The sequence below is a fragment of the Suncus etruscus genome, chromosome 7 (genome assembly GCF_024139225.1).
Source record: "Suncus etruscus isolate mSunEtr1 chromosome 7, mSunEtr1.pri.cur, whole genome shotgun sequence".
NCBI lineage: Eukaryota > Metazoa > Chordata > Mammalia > Eulipotyphla > Soricidae > Suncus > Suncus etruscus.
In genome coordinates, this window is record NC_064854.1 from 44,576,453 (window position 1) to 44,603,789 (window position 27,337).

Below are 27,337 nucleotides of genomic sequence, written 5' to 3' on the forward strand. Positions count from 1 at the left end.
AGAGCCCAGCCTCCAATGTGAAGCAAGGAGCAACAGTTGGTTAAAGCAGAGCTGAGCTTTGCCCTGGAAAAAGAGAGGTGTGAGCAAAAAACCAGGACTCCAGTCTTAATACTCTTTCCCTAAAAAATTATCAGGAAACAGGGCTAAAACAGACAGTTGTTCTGGGTTGACACCTGCAGCAGGTATACTTCAGTGGTCTTGCACAGGAAACAGGGAGTCATAAAATTTTGAACCTTTTCAAAATGAGAAGTTGCCTAAGTGCCAGCATCTACATCTGACAGGCCAGCCTATGAGTCAGAAGGGCTTGCAGAGGCTACAGAAAGCAGAGGACAACCTACTACCACCTCCTGCTGTGCACACATTCAATTATAAACATATTTGATTGGAGCACAGGTCTAATTAAACTTAGTTAAGCTGAACCTAGTTAAGCTGAAAAAAAAAGGTTAATGATATAAAAGAGAAATGTTTTAAATCACATTTACAACTGTACTAAAAGTACCTAGAAATCAATTTGAAAGAAGCGAAAAGATTTATTTCCAAAAATTGTAAGTCATTATTAAATAAAGTAGAAAATAAAAGACATGGAAAAATATTCCATGCTCAGACTGGAAGCATTAATAATATGAAAATAACATTAATAATCAGTCCTGGGGCTGGAGAGATAGCACAGCGGTAAGGCGTTTGCCTTAGACACAGAAGGATGGTGGTTCGAATCCCGGCGTCCCATATGGTCCCCCGAGCCTACAAGGAGCGTTATCTAAGTGTAGAGCCAGGAGTAACCCCTGAGCGCTGCTGGGTGTGACCCAAAAATCAAAAAAAAAAAAAAATCAGTCCTACCCAAAGTCTTTATGGACAAAATACCAGACAACATAATCCTTAAGAAAATCCCTTCAAGGACACAGAACAATTAATGCTAAAATTTGTCTGTCCCATAAAATTCCCTGAGTAGCCAAAGCAAAGGTGAGAAGAAATAAAAGAGGAATCAATTCCCTGACTTTAAACTAAACTATAAAGCTATATTAATCAAATCAGTATGTTAATGGAATATCAATAGCTTCTCAGATCAAAGTAATAAAACTGAGAACCCATAAAGAAACTCTTAGATAAACAGTTAATGATCAAGGAACCCAGGTTCAATTTCCGGCACCCCATATGGTCCCTGGAGCATGCCAGGAGCTATTTCTAAGCACAGAGCCAGAAGTAATCCCTGAGCATCGCCGGTGTGGCCTAAAAAAATAAAATAAAAAAAAAAGATTAAAAAAAAGAAGTTATTGAATTTTATTTCTGCTGTTTTATTTTAAGCAGATACAAATCAAGGAAAAAACACAAAAGGCAAAAATTTCAGCAAAAATGCTACTAATTCTAGATGCCAAAATATATTACTAGCTTCTTGAGTTTTACTACTAAAGTATTTTCATTTCCACTGTATCTATCATTAAGTGAATTTTTTTTTCCATTTCCTTGTTTTTAGTTCTTTTCAGATTGCTTTAAATTCTCGTACATAAAATATATCTAAAAGCTAACTGGTTCATGATCTTCTTTTTTTTTTTCGTTCATGATTTTCTTATAGGTCTTTCTACTTGTCAACTCTAATATACAGTCTACTAAGCAACATAATCTAGAATTTAAAAAACTGAATAACAACAACTCTTCCTCCTCTACTTCTCCCACCTTCCCTTTCCTCTCCTCCACTTCCTCCTCCTCTTCTTCTTCCCAGTGCTCAGGGATTACTCCTGGCTCTGCGCTCAGAAATTATTTCTGGCAGATTCTGACCTTATGGGATGCTGGATATCAAACCCCTAAAATATTTACTGAATATTTTCTATACCAGGAAGCTGTGCTTGACTAAGTTTTAAGTATTCTATTGTCACTATGATTCATCACAGCAAGGGACCTCCAAAACCCTTCTCCAATGTTGCTCAGGGGCTACTCCTGGCTCTGTGCTCAAGATCACACTTGAGTGACCACGTGAGATACCGAGAACTGAACCAGAATCAGCTGCATAGAAGGCAAGCATCTTAAGCCCTGTCCAATATCTCCAACTGCCCAAGATAGATATTTTTAACACTGCTCTAAGTAAATATTTCCCTCAAATCTAGTAGTAGCATAAAACTAATTACAATTTCTTAATAATATAAAATAAAACAAATTTTACTGTATAGAATAGCAAACAATTTCCAGAACATATTGAAAATCCCTACTTTTACTTGGAAGAGAATACAAATGAATACAGAATGACCATAGTTATATCAACCATTATAAAATGTTTTCCTGCAGAAGAAACTTATTTACATATGTTATTTTCTTTTTCTTCCTTTGGTTTGAATGCTTTGTAAGTACTCCTGACTGTGCTTAGGGTGTCTTGAGAAAGTGATTAGAAGACTAGGCAATGCTGATGTGAACTCAGGCCTCCTGCACACAAAGTACCATATATACTCAAGTATAAGCCAACCCAAGTATAAGCCAGCCCCCCCTAATTTTACCCTAAAAATTGGGAAAACTTAGTAACTCAAGTATAAGCCGAGGTGGAAAATGCAGCAGTCACTGGTAAATTTCAAAAATAAAAATATATACCCAAAACAATTGCAATAATTAAGAAATCAGTAAGTAAATAAATAAATACATGATTACATTTTATTACATGATTGTTTGATATACTGTATACCATTAATATACCACTTAAACCATAGTATTCAATGGCAACTTTAATAAAGTGAATAAACCATTTAAGACAGTAAAGCATTGTAAATAAATGGTTAAAAATCAGTGCACGTGCACCAAATCAAATAGCCTGTATGACCCAAGTATAAGCCAAGTTCGGGTTTCTCAGCACAAATTTTGTGCCGAAAAACTTGGCTTATACAGTATGTGCTCAGCTCCTAAAGTTATCTATCTCTCCAGCCTCCTAAAAGTAAACCCCACATTACATGAGTTCCCATTTGATATAGCTCTAAAATTAACTAAGAATATCATGTTATTGTGATTTTTTATATTATTATTGTAATTTTTTTTTTTTTGGTTTTTGGGCCACACCCGTTTGACGCTCAGGGGTTACTCCTGGCTATGTGCTCAGAAATCGCCCCAGGCTTGGGGGGACCATATGGGACGCCGGGGGATCGAACCGCGGTCCATTCCTTGGTAGCGCTTACAAGGCAGACACCTTATCTCCAGCGCCACCTTCCCGGCCCCTATTATTGTAATTTTTAAGTAAACTGGTAAACTGATTATTGTTTCATAGTACTAAAAAGATAGAGTCATCATGGACATATTATCAAATTATTTATTTTTAAGGGAAACAAGGTATCGTTTATCGAATGGAAGTTGCTTAGAAAGACATGAAAGGAGAGAACAAGAAGAAATGCGTTCAAGAGAGAACATAGGTTTCCCCAGAGGAAAAAATACAAGCAAGCAATGAAGCATAGAGACAAGTAAGATTCATGTGCAAGGAAGAATAAGTCTACCAAATAATATTTAAGAATCTTTTAGTTCTCTATAACCTTATTAAAAATTATAGTTCATTAAAAAAATTACAAAGTATCTTAATATTCAATAATTTGAATCTTACCTCCGCTCTTTTCAGCATTTCCCATTTATTCAATATTTTCATGGCAAATACTTTGTCTGCATTTTTTAGTTTCACCACAGCAACCTAGAAAAGAAAACATACTTTTAAAACTCAAATAAATTTTCTCAATCATTCAATTTCCTTTTTCCTCTCTGTATTAAAAAAAATTAATTATTTCCATGCAGTTCAAGTTCTAAAATCCTAAATAGTAAAAAATTATATTAGTAAACATGTATCCAACAAATAATCCCATGTTTAAAGTGGTTCAGTCAAGTTTTCTGTCCCAGAATTTAAACAATTTCTAGTACTATGTAATGGACCAAATGTATAACTTGAAATAACTTGAAATTAGCAGATGCTACAAAAAAAATGTCTGCTGATAAAACAAAATGTTTCAGGAGATTAAAAAATATAAATTTTAAATAACATTGTTTCTATAGCAACATAGATTCAAACACTAAACCACAATCCCAAATACATACACAATGAGACCTAAAAAACAAATTAAGATAAATAGCTTTACAAATTGCAGGCTTAACTTATTTCTTTTCAACAAAAAGAAGCTATTTCTATACTTTAGATTTTAATTATGGATCAAAACTATCAGATACAGATATAGTCTACTGTCTCCTTCTATAAACTAATTACATTTCTTTTTTTACATTTACTTGTCTGTTCCACTAAATGCTCTTTCAGTTTAAGATTGAGATTAAACTACAAAACAAAGGTTCAAAGAAGATGTTTACAGTTATGGAACATCCAGGGAGATGAAAACAAATACTATCCTAATGTACAGAGAGAGCGCAAAAAGCATGTAGCATTATCTTCAAATAATTCAAAGGGATATATACAAGGATAAAGGAAATTGTCAATTTATTTTAAAAAATAGGATAAAGTTGTGTATGTAAATATTTTAGGGGATTATTATGTTGTTATTATTATTATGTTACTGACCCTACCCTGATTGTGACTGTGATTGTGCCCTACCCTAGGGTGTGATCTGGCATTCTGCCCCTACACTAGGGTGGTACTTGATTCTGCTTCCACCATTGGGTGATATCTGATCCCACCATTGGGTGGTACCTGATTCTGAGGGGCAAAAACAAGGGTCTGTGGAAGGCGAAAGGCTTTTGGCTGGAACTTATGCTGAGTCTTTGGACTCACCGAATAAAGCTAATATTTCCACAAGCCTGACTGTCTGCGAGCTGTTTACTCGCCGTTTCACCTCAGAACCGTCGGCTGAACAGGGTGGCAGACACGTGCTCCGAGCTGGAGGGGAAAGACCTCATCCTCCATCCCTCCATCAGTCAACCTCTTCAGGGGCTGACTTGCAACAGGATAAAATGTACATATCAAGAATACTTAATGAATCTATATTTGGATTATACTGCAATAAAAATTGAATTACCATAAATTTAAATAAGTGCATAATACTATAGTATATACAATTAGACCATTCTTGAAATGGTTATGAATGATTATAATGACAAGGATTAGAGTTTTCATCAATTAAAATGATGAGAAAGAAGAGAAAATTTTCAAATGCCATCACTTTATCATAATCATATCTGGTCATGTCTTGAGAAATGATGTGAGTTAAATTGTTCTCCTAATAGGTTCATGCTTAAACACCAAGATAAAATAATCTGAATATTTAATGAAGTTGAATGGCTAAAGGTGTGGAATATATAGATATAAGTCCTACTTTTGCAACATGAAGAAACTGGAGGAAATTACAGTAAGTAAAATGAGTCTGACAAAAATATGTACTATGATCTCAAATGTTACATCTAAAAAAGCATAGGTAGAATGGTGGCTGTCAGGGCCAAGAGAATGGAGAAATTAGATGCTGTTTAAAGGACAGAAACATCCAGTTAAATAGTTCTAGGATCTAATAAACAACATAGTACTGTGTACTATATACTCTAAATTGCATTAAATGTTCTTATCACCACCAACAATAAAAATTAATGGTAATCATTTGAGGTAAAGAAGTTGGTAACATCTTTGAATAATCATTTTGCAAGAAATATCTATAGAAACCAAAGCATCACTCTATACCTTAAACTTACAAATGTCCTATGTCAATCTTATTTCAGCAAAGCTGAGAAAAATGGAGGAGGCTGTATAAGAACTCCAACAGTCAATAACATAAAAAGCTCAAGATAGGGTTGAAGTTATAGTATAGCAGGTAGAGTGTTGGCTTTGCATACATCCAACCAAGGTTTGATCCCTAGCAGCCCAGAAGATCTCTCAAGCCTACCATGAGTAATCCCTGAGTACTGACTTGTATGACTCAAAAGGCAAAACAAATAAACAGCTGAAAATACAAGTATTGGCGCAGATCACATATATGTTACAAAACTGGGAATATAAATCAAAAGTAAAAAGGAAATTATAAATGCCAACAAGGAAGATATGACAGGAAGAAAGAGTATCACTTAAGTCTTTTACTATTGTCACAGATGGAAATGCAGAACTTAGAACACAGAATGGATAAAAGGACTTCTCAAGTCAGTTTGTGGGAAAAGTACTCCTAGCATTAATGATTCACCAATATTCAATGCAAGAGTACAAAACTATCTAATTACAATTAGCACCAATAGTAGTTTAGTGGCAAAAATAGTAGGAGCAGAAAAGAAACAAGCCATAGGAAAAGTAGTCACAAAAAAAAAACAGCAATAAAGTAGTAGGAGAGAAAAAAGTAATAAAGGTAGTAATACTAGGAAGTATACACCAACCCAAATTGAGCATATTCTTCAAAGTACTCTAAGAGATCCATAACCTTTACCTACTATTCTAAAAACCAAAAGGTTTTCACATCCTGTTTTGCAACACTGTAATATCAGACTAACATTTTTGCAAGTTTTGTCTCTTTAGTCTAATACATTTAAATGTATCTGCTATAAAGTGTTGCTCCAAATCCCAACAGAAATGTTATGGAAAGTAGGTATATATGCACTAAATTATCTAAATTCTAATAATTACTAGAACCATAAATGGAATTTATAAGCTATAAGAAATAAACCAAATCAACTGAACAATATTGGTTTAGTGGCAATGTTTAGACTACTTGGCTCTTTCAGCAGCTGTATTAATCTAGACAAATAATCTTTCAAAACTTCAGTTTTGGGGCCGGAGTGATTATCACAACGGAAGGGCATTTTGCCTTTGAGGCGGATGACCCAGTATAAACTCAGGTTTGATTCCCGGCACCACATATGGTCCCCCGAGTCTGCAAGGAGTTAACTTCTGAGGGCAGAGCCAGGAGTAACCCCACACTGGGTGTGGCCTCTTTATCCCCCCAAAAACACTTCAGTTTTCTCATCAACCTAATAAATTAATATAGTACCTACCTTAAAAATTATAGTGAAGATTAAATTAATCAATAAAAATAAGTATAACAGGGCCTGGCTATTAGTATTCAATATGCATTAAGCCCTTTAGTATAGTGTTTATTATAACTGCCTGTCAATAAAGCATAAAGTACCTTTAAGAATTGTACTAGGCACATTATAGCCCAACTTCTTTTTTTGTTTGTTTGTTTGTTTTGGGGCCACACCCAGTGACACTCAGGGGTTACTCCTGGCTATACACTCAGAAATCACCCCTGGGTTGGGGGACCATATAGGACACCGGGGGATCGAACCGTGGTCTGTCCAAGGCTAGTGCTCAAGGCCGATGCCTTACACCCTGCGTCACCACTCCGGCCCCTTAGCCAAACTTCATTTTTTTTGTTTTGGGGTCACATCTGGCAGCACTCAGGGGTTACTCCTGGCTCAAGGCTCAGAAATTGCCCCTGGCAGGCACGGGGGACCATATGGGATGCCGGGATTTGAACCACCGTCCTTCTGCATGAGAGGCAAACACTTTACCTCCATGCCTTCTCGCCAGCCCCTAGCCAAACTTCTTAATTGTTATTTGTTCTATCACTAACTATAACTGAATAATTTAAGTAACAAATAAAAACTTTTTAGATCTTTAACTTTCTTATACTCATGACACATATACATTAAAATATAGCTAAAAATACCTTAAACTAAAAATAAAAGCTAACCTATAGCCTTCAGTATAAAATGGTGTCCTATAGTAAAAACTAGAAGTAAATATTCTAAAGGATAAATAGGATTAATTATAAATGATAAAAAATTATTAATTTTGTTAAAAATGTATAAAGTATAATAAGGAAAGGTTGCCATATCTACTTAAAGTATGCTTTTTATGTAAGCTTTTTAAGTTTGTACACTTATTTTCTATATTCTTATAAATTTCTAAGTCATAAGTATACTAAGAAAGAGAAGCATGAGGGGCTGGAGCAGTGGTGCTAGAGGTAAGCCTTGTGAGCCTTGTGAGCGCTAGCCTAGCATGGACTGTAGTTCAATCCCCCAGCCGTCCCATATGGTCCTCCAAGCCAGGAGCGATTTCTGAGCGCATAGCCAGGAGTAACCCTTGAGCATCACAGGTGTAGCCCTCCAAAATAAAACAAAAAGGAAAGAAAAAAATGAAACATCACACAATCAGATAATCCTAGGATATTTCTATTCACTTTTTTACATTTTCCACTCAGAATAAAATTTTGACATATGGATAAATTAAAATTTAAAATACGGAATGTGATATATATGAATATCACTTCTCATCTCTGACATGAAACACTATGATAATCAAGATAAAAAAAGCTACTAAAAGGTGAAAAACATTTCCAAAGTCAGCTTAGAAGAATTTCATGAGCTACCTGCAAACTTTTCTAGAAAAGAAATATACTGTAATAAAATAGCAAGTGACAATTTGAGAAAATTTCTTGAATTATCAAACTGATAACAGTGGCTATGAATACGAAGTGGAAGAACAAAGGTAAGATAAACAAAAGTAAAGCAGGTAAGATGCTTGGCCAACCCAGGTTCAATTCTAGGCACCTCCTAAGGCTCTCAGAACATCATCAGGAGTGATTCCTGAGAACAGTAAGTCTAGAGCTTTGCTGGTGTGTACTTCATGTACCACACTTGCAACAAAAACAAAAAGTGGCCAGGTTCAATCCCTGGCACCCTAAGTTCAATTTGTGCACCACCAAGAACAAACTCAGGAGATAGAAAGCTGGGAGAAAATTGAAGTGTCTGCCAAAAACCAAGAAAGGAAATTAAAAGAATATGAAAATATCTGAAGCAATGAAATAAAATAGATCTTACTCCATTCCTTTAACATTACAAACAACTTTCCTATTCTTATTTAAGAGAGAGAAAACTAAACATAAAAGGGTACACATAGAAATCCAGGTTCTACAGAAATTTCCTTAAAGAAAAAATGCAGATGGCAAAAGGCATATGAAAAATGTTCCATATCACTAATCATCAGGAAAATGCAAATCAAAACAAAAATGAGGTACCAACTCATGCCACAGAGATTGGCACACATCACAAAGAACAAGAACAACCAAGTGCTGGTGGGGGATGTGGGAAGAAAGGAATCTCATTCACTGCTGGTAGGAATTCTGTTAGTCCAGCTTTTCTGGAAAACTGAAAATTGAGCTCCCTTATGATCCAGTAAAAGCAGTACTAGGGATATACCCTAGGAATACAAAAACACAATAAAAAAATAATCTCTGCACACCTACGTTCATTGTAGTGCTATTTACAATAGCCAGAATATGGAAACAACCCAGGTGCCCAACAACAGATGATGAGTGGCTATAAAAACATATATATATATATATATATATTATATATTATATATATGTACACAATGGAATACTGTTCAGCTGTTAGGAAAAATAAATAAAATTTGCCTAATATGAATGGGCATGGAAACTATTATGCTGAGTGAAATGAGTCAGAAGGAAAAAGAGAGACACAGAGTAGTCTTTCTCACCTGTGGGATTTAAGAAAAATAAAAGGTAATAATACCAAGAGACAATAGAGATGAGGGCCAGAAAGACCAGCCCATAATATGAAGCTTACCACTCAGAGTGGGGAGCACAGTTAGAGAAATAAATACACTAACAACATGAAAATAGTAGTGAGTGAGAGAAATAGACTGCCTGTCTCAAATACAGGCAGTGGGTGGGGGAGGAGGAAGATAGGAGGCATTAGTGATGGGAAGGTTGCACTGGTGAAGGGGGTGTTCTTTTTTATAACTGAAACCCAACTATAAACATGTTTGTAATTGTGGTGTTTAAATATTTTTTTAAATAAAGATATTTTATTACCAAACAAAAAAAGGAAAGAACTGCTCCAACAACTATTGTGACAATGATAGTGAGAGAGAAATAGAATGCCTATCCGGAAGATAGGCAGTAGGCAAGGGAAGAGGGAAATAGGGAACACTGATGGTAGGAAAGTTACACTGGTGAAGGAAAGTGAACAGTCAATGACTGAAACCCAACTAGGAACATTTTATAACCACAGTGCTTAAAGAAATTATATAAAAATAAATTAAAAATAAACATTTGGTACTGTAAAACAGAAAAGAATTAGGGTTCTAGATTTCATGACCTATAAATAGGACAGTATGTTTTAAAAGGCCCTTGGCCGGAGAGATAGCATGGAGGTAAGGCGTTTGCCTTTCATGCAGGAGGTCATCGGTTCGAATCCCGGTGCCCCATATGGTTCCCCGTGCCTGCCAGGAGCAATTTCTGAGCCTGGAGCCAGGAATAACCCCTGAGCACTACCGGGTGTGTTCCAAAACACACACACACACACACACACACACACACACACACACAGTTACAAAAAGGCCCTTATTTAATCAAAATGGAAAGTACAGAAGATTATAAATTTTTTTTTTTTTTTGGTTTTTGGGCCACACCCAGCAGTGCTCAGGGGTCACTCCTGGCTGTCTGCTCAGAAATAGCTCCTGGCAGGCACGGGGGACCATATGGGACACCGGGATTCGAACCAACCACCTTAGGTCCTGGATCGGCTGCTTGCAAGGCAAACACCGCTGTGCTCTCTCTCTGGGCCCAGATTATAAAATTTAACACAATAAATACATCTTTAAATATATATGTCCTTAAAGATGTCACATTAAAAGCACCATTAGAAAATTATAAACAAAGTGCTTGCTTCAGCAGCACATATACTAAAATTAGAACGACAGAGAAGATTAGCATGAAAATTATAAACAAGAAAATTATAAACAAATAGCAAGTATATAACAAATACAAACCAGTGCATTCTTAAACATACTTTCGGTAATATTTATAGATACAGCAGATAAATTTTATTACATTATAGAAAATGTTTAGTATCCAAGAAAAAGTAGTTCTATAATATAGACTCCGATATAACCAGAATTCATCATAGTTCTCTAGTCCAGTCAATTCCCAGCCATCACTGTATCTTAGCTGGACTATCCTTTTTACCCTCTGTAGATCTGCTTGCATTGCCACAATCTACTCTTAACCCAGTGGTCACAATGCTCCTGCTTTGATGCAGCTCAGGACATGCCAGTTGTTCCAAAAAGGGAGTAGTTTCTAACTGTTCTTCAAATCATCATCAAAATCCCCTCTGTGATTTATAAGGCCAACTATTTTAGCTCTCCAATCTCCTAAATCTCACACTACTTTCTTCCTAGGTAATTCTTCAGACATTATTCATTGCCTTTCTCATTTCCAACTCAGGACCACTGTTACCAAATGCCAAATACTCTTCCCCCATATAGTCAAAATGTTTGCGATTTTCTCACTTCCTCACTAAAAAGGCACCTGCCTTTTCTAACTATATCCCATTTCTTCACTCCTCTCCCCTTAGATCTTATTATTTCACAACTATACATTCTACTTATCCATTTTTGCTTATTGTTTGCCTCATTCAACTAAAATATAAGCTGTATAAGAACAGGAACTATTTTTATCATATGTTCATTTGGATATAAATGGTGCTCGAGAATCAATAATTAATAAACATGTGTGGACTAAATAAGGAATCGTTTAAAAAAAATAAAATAAATAAATAAATAAGGAATCGTTTCCAATTTATATGGATATGTAGATAGAAAGTGATATAGTATCAATACCACTGTGCAAATAGCAAAACTCAAAAATAACAAATTATGGTAAAATTCATCATTATGTATTTGAAGACTTATTAAGTATGTCTCAGGTCATTTTAGTTTCAATTACTCCCCTAACAATATGTATGGTTTCAGTGGCTGCAGAGATAGAAAAAGAGATAAGGTGATTGCCCTGAATGTGGCCATCTCCAGTTCAAGCTCCAGCACTACTTATGGTCCACTGAACACAACCAAGGTAACTCATGAACACTGAACCACACCTTTGGGTGTGGGACCAAAACCTAAATATTTTTATAGCTGATTTGGGTCACACTCAGCTGTTCTCAAAGCTTATTTGTGCTTGTGTGCTCATTCCTGGCAGCAGGGAAAGGTATGCAATGCCACGATGGAACCTAGCATAAACTGCTTGCAAAGCAAGTGTCCTACCTACTTTACTTTCTCTAGTTCTCTGGTCACTATGTATGCAGTTTTCAAAGTATTGACCTCCAGTTGGGAAGACAACTCAAAAAGCACAAGTCAATACTTTGCACACAAGCGCTCCAGGTAACATCACCAGCTCATTTGTTGCCAAGAAGCAGCAGCAGCACTGATGGAATGGCTCTAAATAACAATAAAAAGGGACCAAAGAAATAGAGAAATAATAGGCCACTCAGTTTCATGCTGCTGACCTGACCTAGGTTCGATCCCTGGCATCCCATATGGTTCCAAACACACAGCCAGGAATAAATACTGAGTGCAGAACCAGGAGTAATTCCTAAGCATTGCTGGAGATGTGCTGTCTCCACCCCCACCCCCAACCCCCCCCCCCAAAAAAACACAGCAAATAATAGATACTCCACACTTTACAACTTGGCCTTTACTATCTATTTTTGTATGCCCCCCCCCAAAAAATAAAGATTTCCACTTTATAAACTCTAGTTTTGAGTATCTTTGTTATCACTGTTGACTATAATTTACTATCTGCAGCTTATTTTTTTTATTTATTTATTTTTGGTTTTTGGGTCAGATCTGGCAGTGCTCAGGGATTACTTCTGGCTCTATGCTCAGAAACCACCCCTGGCAGGCTTGGGGGACCATATGGGATGCCGGGATTTGAACCACCATCTTTCTGCATGCAAGGCAAATGCCCTACCTCCATGCTATCTCTCCGGCCCCAGCTGCTTTTTTTTTTTTAATCTCCCTTGTATAACGTAACAAAAGAACCAAATAGCTTATTTATAGACAGCTTACTTTGGTGCTTGTCACTAGATTAAGCTTACATTACATATATTGTACACCACTGTAAAATACAGTAGGTTCCACAGGCCTCACTGTACTATTACAGAGCTAGTGTTCCTTACTATTATAAGAACTGTATTGTTCTTAAGAGCTTTCCTACTCATCTGGACTATAATCTTTTTTTAGGGGGTGGCATACACTCAGCAGTGCTCAGGGATTTCTCCTGGATCTGCACTCAGGGGTGCAGATTCCTGGAGGTGTTCGGGGGACCATATAGGATGCTGAAAATAGGACCTGGGTCAACACGTGCAAGGCAAATGCCCTATCCCCTGTTCTAGCACTCTGGCCCCGTGTCTATAATCTTTATACCTACTGACATGGTAATCATGGTTAAAATGTGTAGAAATCATTGTACTAATTATTTTATAAAGTGTTTGGTTACTGTTCCAATTGTATCCAAAATATGTAAAATAGAAAAAAAATAGTACATTTCCTTAACAAGCAAACTAAAAACAACTGCATGGAACTTAATAGCTATGTCTGTGAAGACATAGTTGATATTTACAGCAACAATAGTCAAAATATTTTAAAAGTGGTAAAACACAGTTATCTTCCAATCAGAACAGATACTGCTATAAAAATACAATGCATCGCTGCACATTGGAGACTAAGCCCAGTAATGCAGAGGCTCTCAAAAGTAAAATTGTTCAGTAACTTTACATCTCTTTTATGCTCTCCCTTGAGTTCAAAGAGCTACAGAATATGAGTTTTTGAAGAAGAATGAATGGCTAAATATAATTCTTTCGGTCGTTAGAACCAGGTTGTGCAGAAACATAGGGCCTAGTTATAGTAATTAAATGAAGCAAGCTAATTAAAAGCTTTTGACACCTGAAGCAGGGGTAGCAGGCCAAAGCAGCAAGCTTTCCCAACAAGCTCTGAAGCCCAGAAGCCTTGAAGCTGCCGGAGCAAGGCTGGAACAGGCAGAAGCGGTGAGCCACCAGGAAACTGTGGACAGTCAACACCCAGGGCGTAAGTTAAAGGGTTTCCTGAAAGCAAAAAGGAAAACCCAACGTTAAGTGAAGCAGCAGTAACTAGCAACAACTGAGTCACAGCGAGAAAGTTTGTAACTCGTAGAGCTGTTGATTTTCACCTATATCTTGCTCCTTTATTGTTCCCCAGGATTTAGGCATTTATTTTATGAGTTACATAAATGATGCTTCTATTTTCAGTTTTTAAAAAGGCATTGTTGACAGAAATGAATAAGTGAGGTCGGAGCAGTGGTGTGGAGCGGTAAGGCATCTGCCTTGCTGGCACTAGCCTAGGGCAAACTGGTTCAATCCTCCAGCGTCCCATATAATCCCCCAAACCAGGAACTATTTCTGAGCACACAGACTGGAATAACCCCTGAGCGCCACCGGGTGTGGCCCAAAAACCCAACCCCCCCCCAAAAAAAAGAATGAGTAAGTATTTATACTCAGGATAATATTACTCTATTAAAGTCACTCTCTTAAATTACTTTTACTCTCTTTATTGTTTTATTTTACACTTTTAAAAGAGGAAAAATAAAGCAGTAAAGAAAAAAGAAACCTCACTCTAACTTTCATAAATTATCAGTAATCCATTAAAGTATTGAGTCACATTATGAATGAAGTACTCAGGAAATCTCAGAACTGCCTAGATCCAGGAAGAATTTATTCAAGTCCAGAACAGCTAGTTCGCAGCCTGGGGTAGCCCATTCCACAGCCTGGCATCTCATTCTTTCAAGTATTAGTGTTCTAGAGCAGTATCTTCCAACCTGGACCACTTTACTTCCAGATGAGGAACTCTGGAACTAGAATGGAATACAAGTAGTTGTAGCAGTCCCATATGCAAGTTTGGAGGGTATGGTTTTCTGTTTGTTCACTTAAATAAGTGGGGCGCTGTATGGTTTGTTTGGTTTTTTTCTTTGTTTGCTTGCTTGCTTTTTCTGAAAAAGGAGCAATAGACTAAGTAAGTTTCAGAACTTCTGCTCTTAAGGAATTCCCTACCTCACTTAGCACTAATGAGCAACTGTAAGTAATTCTCCAGGCCTTATCCTTTTTCTCCATGTCTTTCATTTTAAAAAAGGATATGTTGGGGCCAGAGCAATAGCAGAGTGGGTAGAGGATTTGCATTCCATGTGGCAGACCCAGATTTAATCCCTGGCATTCTATATGGTCCCCCAGCCTGCCCGGAGTGATTTTTGAGTGTAGAAACAGGAGTAACTCCTAAGCAACTCGGGGTGTGGCACAAAAAAAAAAAAAAAAAAAAAAAGACTTTTTTTTACTATCATTTGTCCTTCTGTCCATAAATCAATATCAGTGGAACCCAAAAGTCCACCTGGAGTTCCACTATTCCTTGTCCTTTTATCAGTCTTCTAAAATACTGAGTGCCACCTGGTTACTACCATTTGTCCTATTCCTATTTACCAAACAATTAACTTAACAGAAAATAGATATTTCTCATTCTCTGTACTATCTTTAAATGTTTTTACATGTCTACTTTTCTTGTTTCTTTTCTTTTTGGAGCTCAAGTAAGAAGTGTCGGCAGAGTTTTCAAGATTAAAAGAACCATTTGAGGTCCTGATCCCAGAATCGGGCTCTTCTTCCCTTATTGCCCCTTATTCACTCACTCATTCTCTCTCCCCCCCCCCCCGACCCTGCTCCCCTAAACCCAGGACTTCCCAGAAACAAGGAATGTGGTCCACAACTCAGCAACATCCCTGCCACAAGAGCATATTTTTGCCTTTTCCACTTGCTCATTACTTATATACTTCTCAGCCTCCCAATCCCATAGAATGAATTTCCTTAGTATCTCAAATCACTCATTGCTTTGACCAAATTCCATTTCAAAGTTATCTTTCTCTACAAACAACAAAACCCCTATATTCTTGTTCCAAGATCACTAGCAATTCCTTGAATCAAAAGACATTCAATTAGAAGGGAAAAGCAACTTTTTTATTCTAACAAATCATAAATAAAAACAGAAACCACAGACAATATTATTTCATGAAGAAAATAATCCGAAATCATGTACCTTTGCTAGTTATCTCAACCAACAATATTCCCCTTTAAAAATATAATTTACAATAAATAACTCACTCATTAAAAATGCAGAGAGTAATAAGTACAAAACTTCCTGGAATAACTTAATTTATATATAGAAAAAAGTAGTCTAAATGATTTATTCATTCTACAAATATTTATGAAGAACCTACTATATAATAGATCCTACTGAAAGAGCAAAGGTGGCAATGAACTGAGAGTGAGAAAATATATTCATGGAATATACATTTTAGTTTAAGGCTGTTGTTAAATAAATGTTAGATTATCCACTTATAAACAATTGTGAAGTAATTAGAAAAAAAGGTTTACAAAGAAATATTCCAACACAGGGAAAAGGGCAAGAGAAGCTAGTTTGATTTTTGGAAGGGAGGGAAAGCACATCAAACTGTGCTCGAAAAAAACTCTTTACACTCACTTCCTGCAAACACAGTGGACTATTTCGTGCCAGAGATTAAAACAAGATCTTTTAAGACCAATCACCAAATAAATAAATCAATAAATCAAGTCAGAGCTCTACATGCAAAGCATATAGTCCAGTTCTTTTAACTATTTCCCTCTAGGCAGAGCTAGTTACATAGTTTGTTGTTTGGAGCCTATCAGTAATGCACAGGTTGTTGGCCACATGAACAGATAGCAACTTAAATCACTATTGTTTCACTCTGGTCTCCTGGTTAGATATTAATATTAATAAAATTATTCAAAATTTATTGCTGATAAAGAAATATAAATTTAGAAATATTCCAAAATTATAAAACTGATCTTATTGCTCACTACATTTTTCCTCTTGCTAATCAGATTATAACACTAAATAAAAGTATGGCACATATTTAAAATACATGATTAATAAGTATATCATTAACAAAAAGAGAAAAGCAGAAGAGATAAAAGCTTTAATTTTTGTTATTATTTAATAAGGAAAATTGTATTTAGAAGCACTGCATGTGCTAAAGAAATTACTCTTTACTGAGTAAAGAAATCCAAGCTTTCACTGAAATGGAAGTCACTTACTGAAGACAAATATAGGATGCCGGGAATCACACTGGGGTCCATCCCTGATCGGGCCTGTGCAAGGCAAACTTCCTACCGCTGTGCTATTGCTCTGGCCCCCAATATTTTTATTTCATGGAAATAAAAGGTTTACCATAGAGGTAGACAAAGGTGCTGGAGAAAAATTGGGGACATTAGTGTGGAGAAGTGACACAGATAAATCTGTGTCCCTTTGTATGCCTGAAATTCAACTGTGAATAATTTTGTTAACTTTGCATTTCAGTGATTACAAAATATATATGGTTATATATGTTTAAGTCAATAAATGAATTTATTCTACGTCTAAAGCAAAACTCTACATCAGGGGTCTTCAAACTTTTTTAAGTGGGGGCCGAATTATGGTCCCTTAGATAGCTGGAGGGCCGGACTATATGAGCTACTAATTCCTACTCACACTGCACATATCTTATATAAATAAAATGAAAACCATTTATGAATAAACAGATCACGCACCAGTATTTCAATGGGAACTGTGGGCCTACTTTTGGCTAATGAGATGGTCAATGTCCGGTTCTATATTTGTCACTGCCAGCCGTAGCAAGTGATGCAAGTGGGCATCAGTTAATCTTGATCTGGTTGGAGATTTCAGATGTTTCATTCTTGAAAAAGTCTGTTCACAGGCATAAGAGCTACCAAAGATGGTTACCATTTTGAGTGCATGGTTCCTGATATTTGGATATACACTGAGTGTATATGCTGGCAGGTATCTTGGCAACCAAACAGCGCTCACTGCTGGCGGGCCGGATCAGACTCCTCTGCGGGCTGCATGTGGCCCGCAGGCCGTAGTTTGAAGACCCCTGCTCTACATTCTTAAAGTCAAGAAGTATTTTTAGATGTTTTATTTTTTTTAATGAGAGGCCACACCCAGATGTTGGCAAGGCAAATGCCCTCCCTACCCACCATACTCTTTCTTCAGCCTCTCAACAAGTGTTTAAAGACAGAAATGGTCTTCCTTCATTCTGTACATATTATGAACTTAAATGGATTAAACACTGAAGAGATCTTCTGGCAAAAAGCCTAGAAGCTTATCAATATCATTAGCAACTGGAATTCCACAGCTACCTCAAGTCAGCTAAACTTGACCTGGCTCTAATGGCTCCAAAGCCAGGGAGCAAGAGAAGAGAGGAGGGGAAGAAGGGAGAGAGGAGAGGGGAGGGGGGGAGGGGGAGAGAGAGAGAGAGAGAGAGAGAGAGAGAGAGAGAGAGAGAGAGAGAGAGAGAGAGAGAGAGAGAGAGAGAGAGAGAGAGAGAGAGAGAGAGAGAGAAAATAAATGGTATCTGGAAGGTTTCTAGTTTAATGAAGTAAGCAAGAAGGAAAACACAGGGTGATCATTTGTAACTAGATGAGGAAATGTAATGTAGTAAAAAGGGAAGTCTTGACCCCTCTCGAACTTAGGGAGGAGGACAGAGAAGGAAAGAAATCAAGGTGGGAAGAAAAATGAGAAAGGGGAGTAATGAGGAAGCAGGAGTCGGAAAGTCTATTATTTGGTGATGTGGGAGAGTGGATTTAACTATAAATCCTAAGCACAGCGTCAACAATACTGAAAGCATAAGATTAAAGCTGCAACCGCTGAACTTTTTAATGTGCCTGTCAAAGTGGCAGGCAAGGTGGGTATGGGAGGGATAATGGGATCACTGATGATGAGACTCAACACTAGTGGTGGGGTTGGTGTTGAAATTTTATTATATGTGTGTGTCTAAATCTCAACTATCAATAATTTTGTAAATCATGGTTCTTTAATTAAATAAAATTTTTAAAAAAAGCAAATAAAACTACATTTAGATAATGATCAGGAGTCTTCATATATTTCCCTTTCTGCCTTCAATCTCACGAAAGGAATGACAAAAAAAAAAAAATTAAGGAACAAAACCATAGTAACATCAAAAAGTAATATAGGGGCCGGAGAGATAGCATGGAAATAGGGCATTTGTCTTGCATGCAGAAGGACGGTGGTTCAAATCCCGGCATCCCATATAGTCCTCCGAGCATGCCAGGAGCGATTTCTGTGGGTAGAGCCAGGAGGAACCCCTGAGTGTTGCTGGGTGTGACCCAAAAACCAAAAACCAAAAAAAGTAATATTGGGGGCCAGAGCGATAGCACAATGGTAGAATGTTTGCCTTGCATACGGCCGATCCAAGAAGGACCTTGGTTCAATCTCCGGTGTCCTATATGGTCCCCCGGGCCAGGAGCGATTTCTGAGTACATAACTAGAAGTCTGAACATCACAAGGTGTGGCCAAAAAAAAAAGGTAAAAGAAAAAGGGAAGTAATATTGGGTGATATTTTCAAGAATAACTGAAATCCGGGCTTAATACGTTGAGGACAGATAAAGAGACAAGATGGTAAAACTACAATCCAACAAATACTTAATGCAAGAGAAAAATCAATGCACAGGAAAAGATCAGTCACAAGGAAAAATAAAGTTCAAAACAAACTGGAAGAACACGAAAAGAGTTCTAAGAAAATTTTCGGTTTATACTTCAAATTTTACTGTAGAAGATATCATTACCCTAAAAAAGAAATAAAGTCATTTACATAACAAAGCGATTTGGTACAGTATTAAAACCAATACAAATTAATTAGTGTATATAAATGCTTTCTAGTTTCTAAGAAAAAAGGAAAGAAAATACAATGGTAGAAAATATCCCATAATTGATTTTGGGGAAAATGCATAATAATGAACAAAAACATGAGCAAATAAATCATGAAAACTGCTCATCTCTTTTCTCTGAAAAAAAAATTTTTTTTCCTTCGGTTTTTTGGGCCACACCATTTGATGCTCAGGGGTTACTACTCCTGGCTAAGCACTCAGAAATTGCCCCTGGCTTGGTGGGACCATATGGGACGCCGGGGGATCGAACCACAGTCCTTCCTTGGCTAGCACTTGCAAGGCAGAAACCTTACCTCTAGCGCTACCTCACCCGGCCCCTGAAATTCTTTTTATTTGTTTTGTTTTTGTTTGGGGAGTCATGCCTAGCAGTGCTCAGAGTTTACTCTTGGCCCTACACTAAATCATTCTTTGTGGTCCCTAAGGGTTTTATTGGGGGGTGGCATGAGATTTTTCTGGGAATCCAAATTAGATTAGCTATACACAAGGCAAGCACCTTATGCTGTACCATTGTTCCAACCCCTTCTTTCCTCCTCCCCCTTTCAATAGTAGCTAACAGCCAATAGAAGTGAAACCTATGACCATTGATATACTCTTTCCTACAAATACAGAAAACCCTCTGTTTCAACAGTGTCCCTTCCAGTACAATAATCACAGCTGAGAGCTATCAGAATGGCTTAATACTGGGATCTACCCCTGAGTGAATCAAAGTAACTCAGTCCAAACTGTAGTTCAATATGACACCAACAAACTACAATGTGGAAAGTAGAGAATGCCACAACCTATTGGAAGACTATAATTTCTGATCCATGGAAGTGGCAAATGATTTTTCAAACTCTGAGAAAAGAACTATTAAGGAATCAAATCAGAGAACATGGTCAAAGAACTGATCAATATTTGCAAAGTTTTTACCTCCCATAGTATGTCCAGTTAATTTTATAAATATACTTTGTGCTTACCATATATTATTAATATATATAAATCATATATAGAGGGGGATAGAAGGAGGATTCCTTATATTTTGTTTTGTTTTGATTTTTAGTTCAAGAATGATTGAAATTTTTAAATAGTATACCTGGAACTCTGAAGGATTAGACTAGGGTAAATCTTGTTTTTACTCCTTGAACTGATACTTTCTGAGTTACAAACAGTCCTTGTATACAGAAAAGCAGTATCTTAGCCTTCTCAGAAAAACGATCCTTACTACTAACAAGGCAAACTGAGCCTTTTAAATTTCCTAATAAGGACGTTCACTGAGACTACTAGTTCTACATAGTGCCAGCTGCCAATCTGGTGACTACACCAGATTATTTCCAGATAGTAAAATTGATACGGAATGTGGAAGGTTTGACTCCAAGTATTCCAAAGGGGAAAAAAATAGAGCTGCAATAATTTTCACACAAATGCAATACCTCTTACCAAGTAAGTAGTTATTTTCTACATCTGGAATAAGTTAAAAGTGATGGATGGTAGGCAACTTCTAAATAAAATTTCTCTTTGCATTGGGTTTCCTTCATTTTCTGTGCTTTCTTTCCAGTGTTGCCTATGTTTCTTTATTCTTTCTGGTAGTCTAAATTTTTGTAAATAAGAGTTTTATTTGCAACAGTCAGGTTAATAATTAGTTCTAACAGTTGCTAAGATTGCTGTGCTAGTTGAAAAGTATGAATCCCAAAAGATTACCTTAAAAGAAAACTAGGTAGTCCCTATTAAATACAGATTTGACTGACCACTAATACCTTGAAGAGATAACTTTGGGAGAAATATTTTTAAAATCATGACCTTACTCTACCAATCTTTTTCTTTTTTGGGGTGGGGTGGGGTGGGAGGTTTTCAGCCACACCTGGTGAAGCTCAGGGGTTAATCCTGGCCATGCGCTCAGAAATTGCTCCTGGCTTGGGGGATCATATGGGATGCCGAAGGATCAAACCGCGATCCGTTCTAGGCTAGCGGTGCAAGGCAGGCGCCTTACTGCTTGCACCACTGCTCTTTTCTTTTTAAAAGAAAACAGAGTGGAACCAAGTGTTCGAACAATGCAAACACCATCAAGCACAACAATGCAAGTTCTGAACTAGTTTTATGTAGACCCTGTCATCATGAAATAACAACAAAGTGTAGGGAAGAAAGAGGAATCACAATTATTTACATTACTGTAAGTTGTTCACATGATAAAAAAAAAAATACTACTAGTGAATATAAATCTAAACATAGAAAGTTTTTATAAAGGCTACAGAAAGTAACAAAGAAAGTAAATTCATAGTCGTTGGGGCTAGGTAAAAACCTAAGAAAAAAAATGCCCTCTCATAAAGATAAGTTTCATTCCTTGAACTTCACTAAAACTAAGAATTTCTAATCAAAAAGCCAGATGTGGACAGCAAGATAGGCATGCTTTGCATACAGGAGGTCTGGGTTTTATTCCCATGGTTCCCTGCATACTACCACAACTAACCCCCTTGCACAAAGTTGGAAACAGACCCTGAGCATTCCAGATGCGCCTGTCAAAAATAAATAAATAAATAAATAAATAAATAAATAAATAAATAAATAAATAAATAAATAAATAAATAAAGCGCCATATAAAAACAAAACAAGCACAAAAAATAAAAAATATTTTTGGGCTAGAACAATAGCACAGCAGGTAGGATAATTACCTTGCATGTGCCAACCTGGGTTTAATCCCTGGTATCCCAGATGGTTCCCTGAGCCTTTGGGGAGTGATTTCTGAACACAGAGAATCACTAGTGTGCCCCCACAAAAAATATTTTTTATTTAACACACCCTCCAAAAAGAGACCTGTATCCAGAAATACCGATGTTATAAAATCTACCCACTAGCTCAGGGGTGGCAAACAAGTTTGACACAAAGAGCCAAAATTTTAAACTGTGAGAGTCAGAGAGGCACACCACGCAGTGACCTGCCAAAACAGACACTCACACAAAAGCAAGAATTTTAACAATAATATATTTAACACATATTGCATTTTGCCATTTTGAGTGAGGGTAAAAATCCTGTTCGCCATTCCTGCACTAGCTCCTACTCCCTCAACCCCAAAATGAAATTATATAAAAACTGATGTCTAAATTCTAGAGTAATATCAAAACAGACTCAATATTTAAAACTAGAAAGTAATATTAAATAAAAATCACAATTTAGTGCCACATAACTCACCAAAAATGGGTAAAGGGGAGCTGGAGCAATAGTACAGTGGATAGAGAACTCGTTTTGCATGCAGCCAAACAAGGTTCAATCCCAACACCCCATAAATCCCCAAGAACAAGGAGTAATTCCTGAGTGCAGAGTCAGAAGTGACTACTGAGCACCAACAGGTGTGGCCCAAAAGCCAAACAAAAACAAACAAGCAAAAAACTCACGAAGTATAAATATGATTATATTTAAAGTGACCCAAATGTGGGTCAGGTTGTGAAACAATTGAGATCTTCATATTGGGTAGACATTTAAATTGATAATCATTTGTAAAATAATTTGGTACTAGAGACAAAAACAAAAGATTCTTAACCAATACCATAGTCTAGTAATTCCATTTCTAGGTTACATAAAAGCTTCTTCTATCTCCCAAAAGACATGTTCAAGAATCTTTATACCATTATTAATAAAAACACAAGCTATAGCATAAACCTGAATACCAACCAACACTAGGATGAATAATAACTTATGGTCCTTCATACAATGAAACACTGTAATCAATTAAAATTACACAGGCATAATGTTGAATAAGAGAAGCCAAAATCAAGTCTATATATACTTGAAATGTGACTCGTCAAAAGTTAAAATGTGCTGTAAGTATTAACATATATGTATTTAAAGGCATAGGATGCAGGAAAAGGATGTGGTAGAGAACATGCCTTGTATGTGTAAAGCACTTGATTTGATCCCCAGCACTGCAAAAAGAAAAACAGTCTTAGCATGACCAAAACAATGCGAAATATCCCAATTTTAAACTGTTGAGTATCTGTTATTTATATATTAAACAAACTAACTTAAATCAAATATATTTTAAGTTTAAAAATGTGTCTAAAGTAAAATGTTCAAATTTTTATATATACATATATACAAATAAAATGTTTGCAGATATACATATATATTTTATATCATATTTTCCGGCGTATAAGACGACTTTTGAGACAAAAAAAGGTCAACCAAAAATCGGGGGTCGTCTTATACGCTGAGTATATCTCAAAAAATGTTTTAATATGCCGCTAAACGAAAATCGTCTGAATATTGCCACAAAACGAATTTTCCAACTCAATCCTGCACCGATCACTGCAAGGCTGCTCAGACTGCCTCTCTAACTCAGCCAATCCAAGCAGGCTTTTGATGCATGCAAATTAGACAATGTTCTGGACTTGAATCTACACTGTAAAAAGCTTGCTCAGATTGGCCAGAGTCAGAGAGGAAGTCTATTACAGTATAACCTTTGAACCTTTGCTTGTTGTGATTGGCTCACTGTGGTACATGAGCACATGAACACATGCAGTCCATGCAGCACAGGAAGATTCTGTCTGATACAGCAAAAATAAGCCTAAACCTATGTTTTAACTGCAAAATTAGGGGCTCGTCTTATACGCCCGTTCGTCTTATACACTGGCAAATACGGTAGACATTTATACACATGTGGCCCGTGTGTATACATGACTCCATAAATGTCAATTCAAAATCAAACAAAAACTTTAGTGATAGAATTCAGATGTTTAATTATTCACACAGAACAATAGAAACTAATGGATTACTGAAAGAAAATGTCCTTTATCTCAATCTGTATAATGGTTATCCAAGTCCACATAGATTTAAAAATCTATTGACATATCTATATAATTCAACTTAAAAAATTGAATACTTTAAAAGGAGAACATTTTCAAACACATAAAATAGTTCATCAATCATCAGAAGATCTGAAAATATATAAAAGGAATTTTAATTCAAACAGAAAATAATTATTAAAAGGAAGCAGGTGATCAATAAGAAATATGTGAAGGGGTGGAATCAGCGAGACAGTAGAGTTTAAGGTGCTTAGCTTGGACGCAGCTGACCCAATCCTCAGCACCCATATGGTTCCCTGAATACTACCAGGAGGGATATATGAGTGCAGAGCCAGATATAAGCCTTGAGGATAGGTATGGACTAAAAACAAAAAGCACAAATCAAAACAAAAGAAATATGTAAATGGATAGGGATTGTTCAAGGTTTATTTGGTGGGTTTGTTTTGTTTTGTTTTGTTTTGTTTTGGGGCTATTCTCAATACCCAGCTATTCTCAGGGGTTAATCCTAAATCTGTATTCGGAAATTATTCCTGGTAGGCTTAGGGGAAAATATAGGATGCTGGAGATAAAACCCAGGTTGGCTGTGTGCAAGGCAACCACACCACCCACTGTGCTATCTCTATAGCCTGATTTAAGTATTAAAGAACATTTGTATGTTCAAGGCTAAGGACCACATATCCCTGTCCCTACCTATAAGATGTCAAGCTACAGTTTAGTGGGCCCCAAACACCAGCAGGTGAGGCTTCCACAATTAACAGAAACCAGAAATATACGAATGTGAAGAGAAAATGGAGGAGCTAGAGAGACAGTAAAGCAATTAGGGACTTGCCTGGCATGTGGCTAATCCAATTTCGATCCCTAGCACCCTGAGTACTGCCAGGAGTAAGCCCTAAGCACCAACAGTTCCTCTGACCCCCTCTAAAAAAAAGAGAAAAGGAAATGGAACTACATGAACAAACCCAAAGGAGTATGCACCCTTATTGTCATTTTGAAGCTAGAGTATATATAAAACTAAGACAAAATAGCAGTTATCAAAAAAGGCAGAAGTTAGATATCAGAAAACAAGTACGCAGGTAAGCAAGTAATACAGCAGGTAAGGTGTTTGCCTTGCATGTGGGCATACTAGAGTTTGATCCTCGGCATTGCATAAAGTTCCCTGAACATAAGGCCAGAAATGAGCCCTAAGCAACACTGAGCATTGCCTCCAAAATTAAAAACTATTTTTTAAAGGAAAAGGAAACAGAAGTTACAGGGCCCAAGCAATAGCACAGCTGATAAAGTATTTGTCTTGAATGTGGCCATCCAGATTTGATCCTGGCAACCTGTATGGTCCCCCAAGTTTGCCAGGAGTGATTCCTGGGTGTAGAGTCAGGAGTTATCCTTGTGCACAGCTGAGTATGGCAAAAAAAAAAAAAAGGCAGAAGTCTGATAACTAACGAGATATATTTACCAAGGACACATGTATTAATCTTTAGAGAAATAAAAGAGAAAACAAAATGAAAAACATAGGAAAGGAAAAGAATAATCAAGAATCGAAAGACAAATAACAAAATGGGTAAGACAAATAGAAACCAGATAGTAATGTGTAGTTTAAGTATATTAAACTGGGTACACTCCAATTAAGAAACAAGAGGTTAACAAATAAAAAAAATTTTTTTTTGTTTTTGGGTCATACCCGGCAGCACTCAGGGGTTACTCCTGGCTCTATGCTCAGAAATCACTCCTGGCAGGCTCGGGGGACCATATGGGATGCCAGGATTCGAACCACCGTCCTTCTGCATGCAAGACAAACGCCTTACCTCCATCCTATCTCTCCAGTCTACCAAATAAATTAAAAAAAAAAAAAAACTACAATCAGCATTCCTTAACAATGGAGACAAATACAGTATCCTTAAACAGAAGGCATACACTCTGAGGAAAGCACTGTTAGGTAATCTGTCTTTGTGTGAACTCACAAAGCTCAATAGTCTAGCATACCACACACCTAAACTATATGGAATAGGAGGTTAGAAGAAAGACTATAGTCTATTAACAATAAACATGAGGATTTAGGAAACTAAACCTAAAAGGATAAAATAAGATGTTTAATACAAATACTAATTTGAGAAACTGGAATCTGAGGGGTAGTGGGTAAGGCATTTCTTACACAAGGCCAGCCTCGCTAGATTCAATCCCTAGCTCCTCAGATAGTCCCCCCAAGACCACCATAAGTGATCTATGAGTGAAGAGCCAAAAGTAAGCCTTGATTACTGCCAGGTGTGTACCAAACACTAACAAAAAACCTGGAATCATTCTATTAATATTAGATAAGGAAAAGATACGTATTATTTGGTTATAATAGGTATAATTCCACTAGAATAAAAGAGTTAATCAACAAGAAAAATATGAGAATCATGTTTACCATCAGCAAAAACTGAAAAACAAATCTAAAAACATCCTCGATCAAAACATCACCACACATCAGGATCCAGAGTGATAGCACAGCAAGCAGGTAGGGCATTTGCTTTGCACATAATCAACCGAAGTTCAATCCCCAGCATCTGACATGTTCCCCTGAGCCTGCCAGATGTGGTCCCCAAAAATAACAACAACAAAAAAAAAAGAGATCAGGGGCCAGAGAGATAGCATGGAGGTAGGGTGTTTGCCTTGCATGCAGAAGGACGGTGGTTCAAATCCCGGCATCCCGTATGGTCCCCCGAGCCAGACAGGAGTGATTTCTGAGCATAGAGACAGGAGTAACCCCTGAGCGCTGCTTGGTGTGACCCAAAAACAAAAAATAAACAAACAAAAAAAAATCAAGCAAAATAATATGGATGGAAAGATTTCAACAATAAAATTAGTTTGATCTAATTGATATTTATAAAATACTGCACAATAATTTTAAGAACAGAAACCACAGAGTATATTTTATTCCCTGGCTGCTGTATACTGTATACACTATAACTTAGTAACAGAAAGATGGCTAGAAAACCCTTCAAATAGCCTATAAGTGAAACAATAAACTAAGTTCGTAGGGTGTTGGGGTTTTGTTTTGT

At 36.8% G+C, this 27,337-nt stretch overlaps 1 protein-coding gene across 5 annotated transcripts in view; it reads right to left on the reverse strand.

The window, feature by feature from the left end:
- Window positions 1-27,337, reverse strand: part of CDC42BPA (CDC42 binding protein kinase alpha) — a 277,597-nt gene that overhangs the window by 190,828 nt on the left and 59,432 nt on the right. For all 5 annotated transcript variants that reach the window (XM_049776391.1, XM_049776390.1, XM_049776389.1 and 2 more), the window contains exon 3: window positions 3,566-3,649. In XM_049776391.1, coding sequence (XP_049632348.1) covers window positions 3,566-3,649 — 84 coding nt within the window. The remainder of the gene's footprint in view (window positions 1-3,565; window positions 3,650-27,337) is intronic.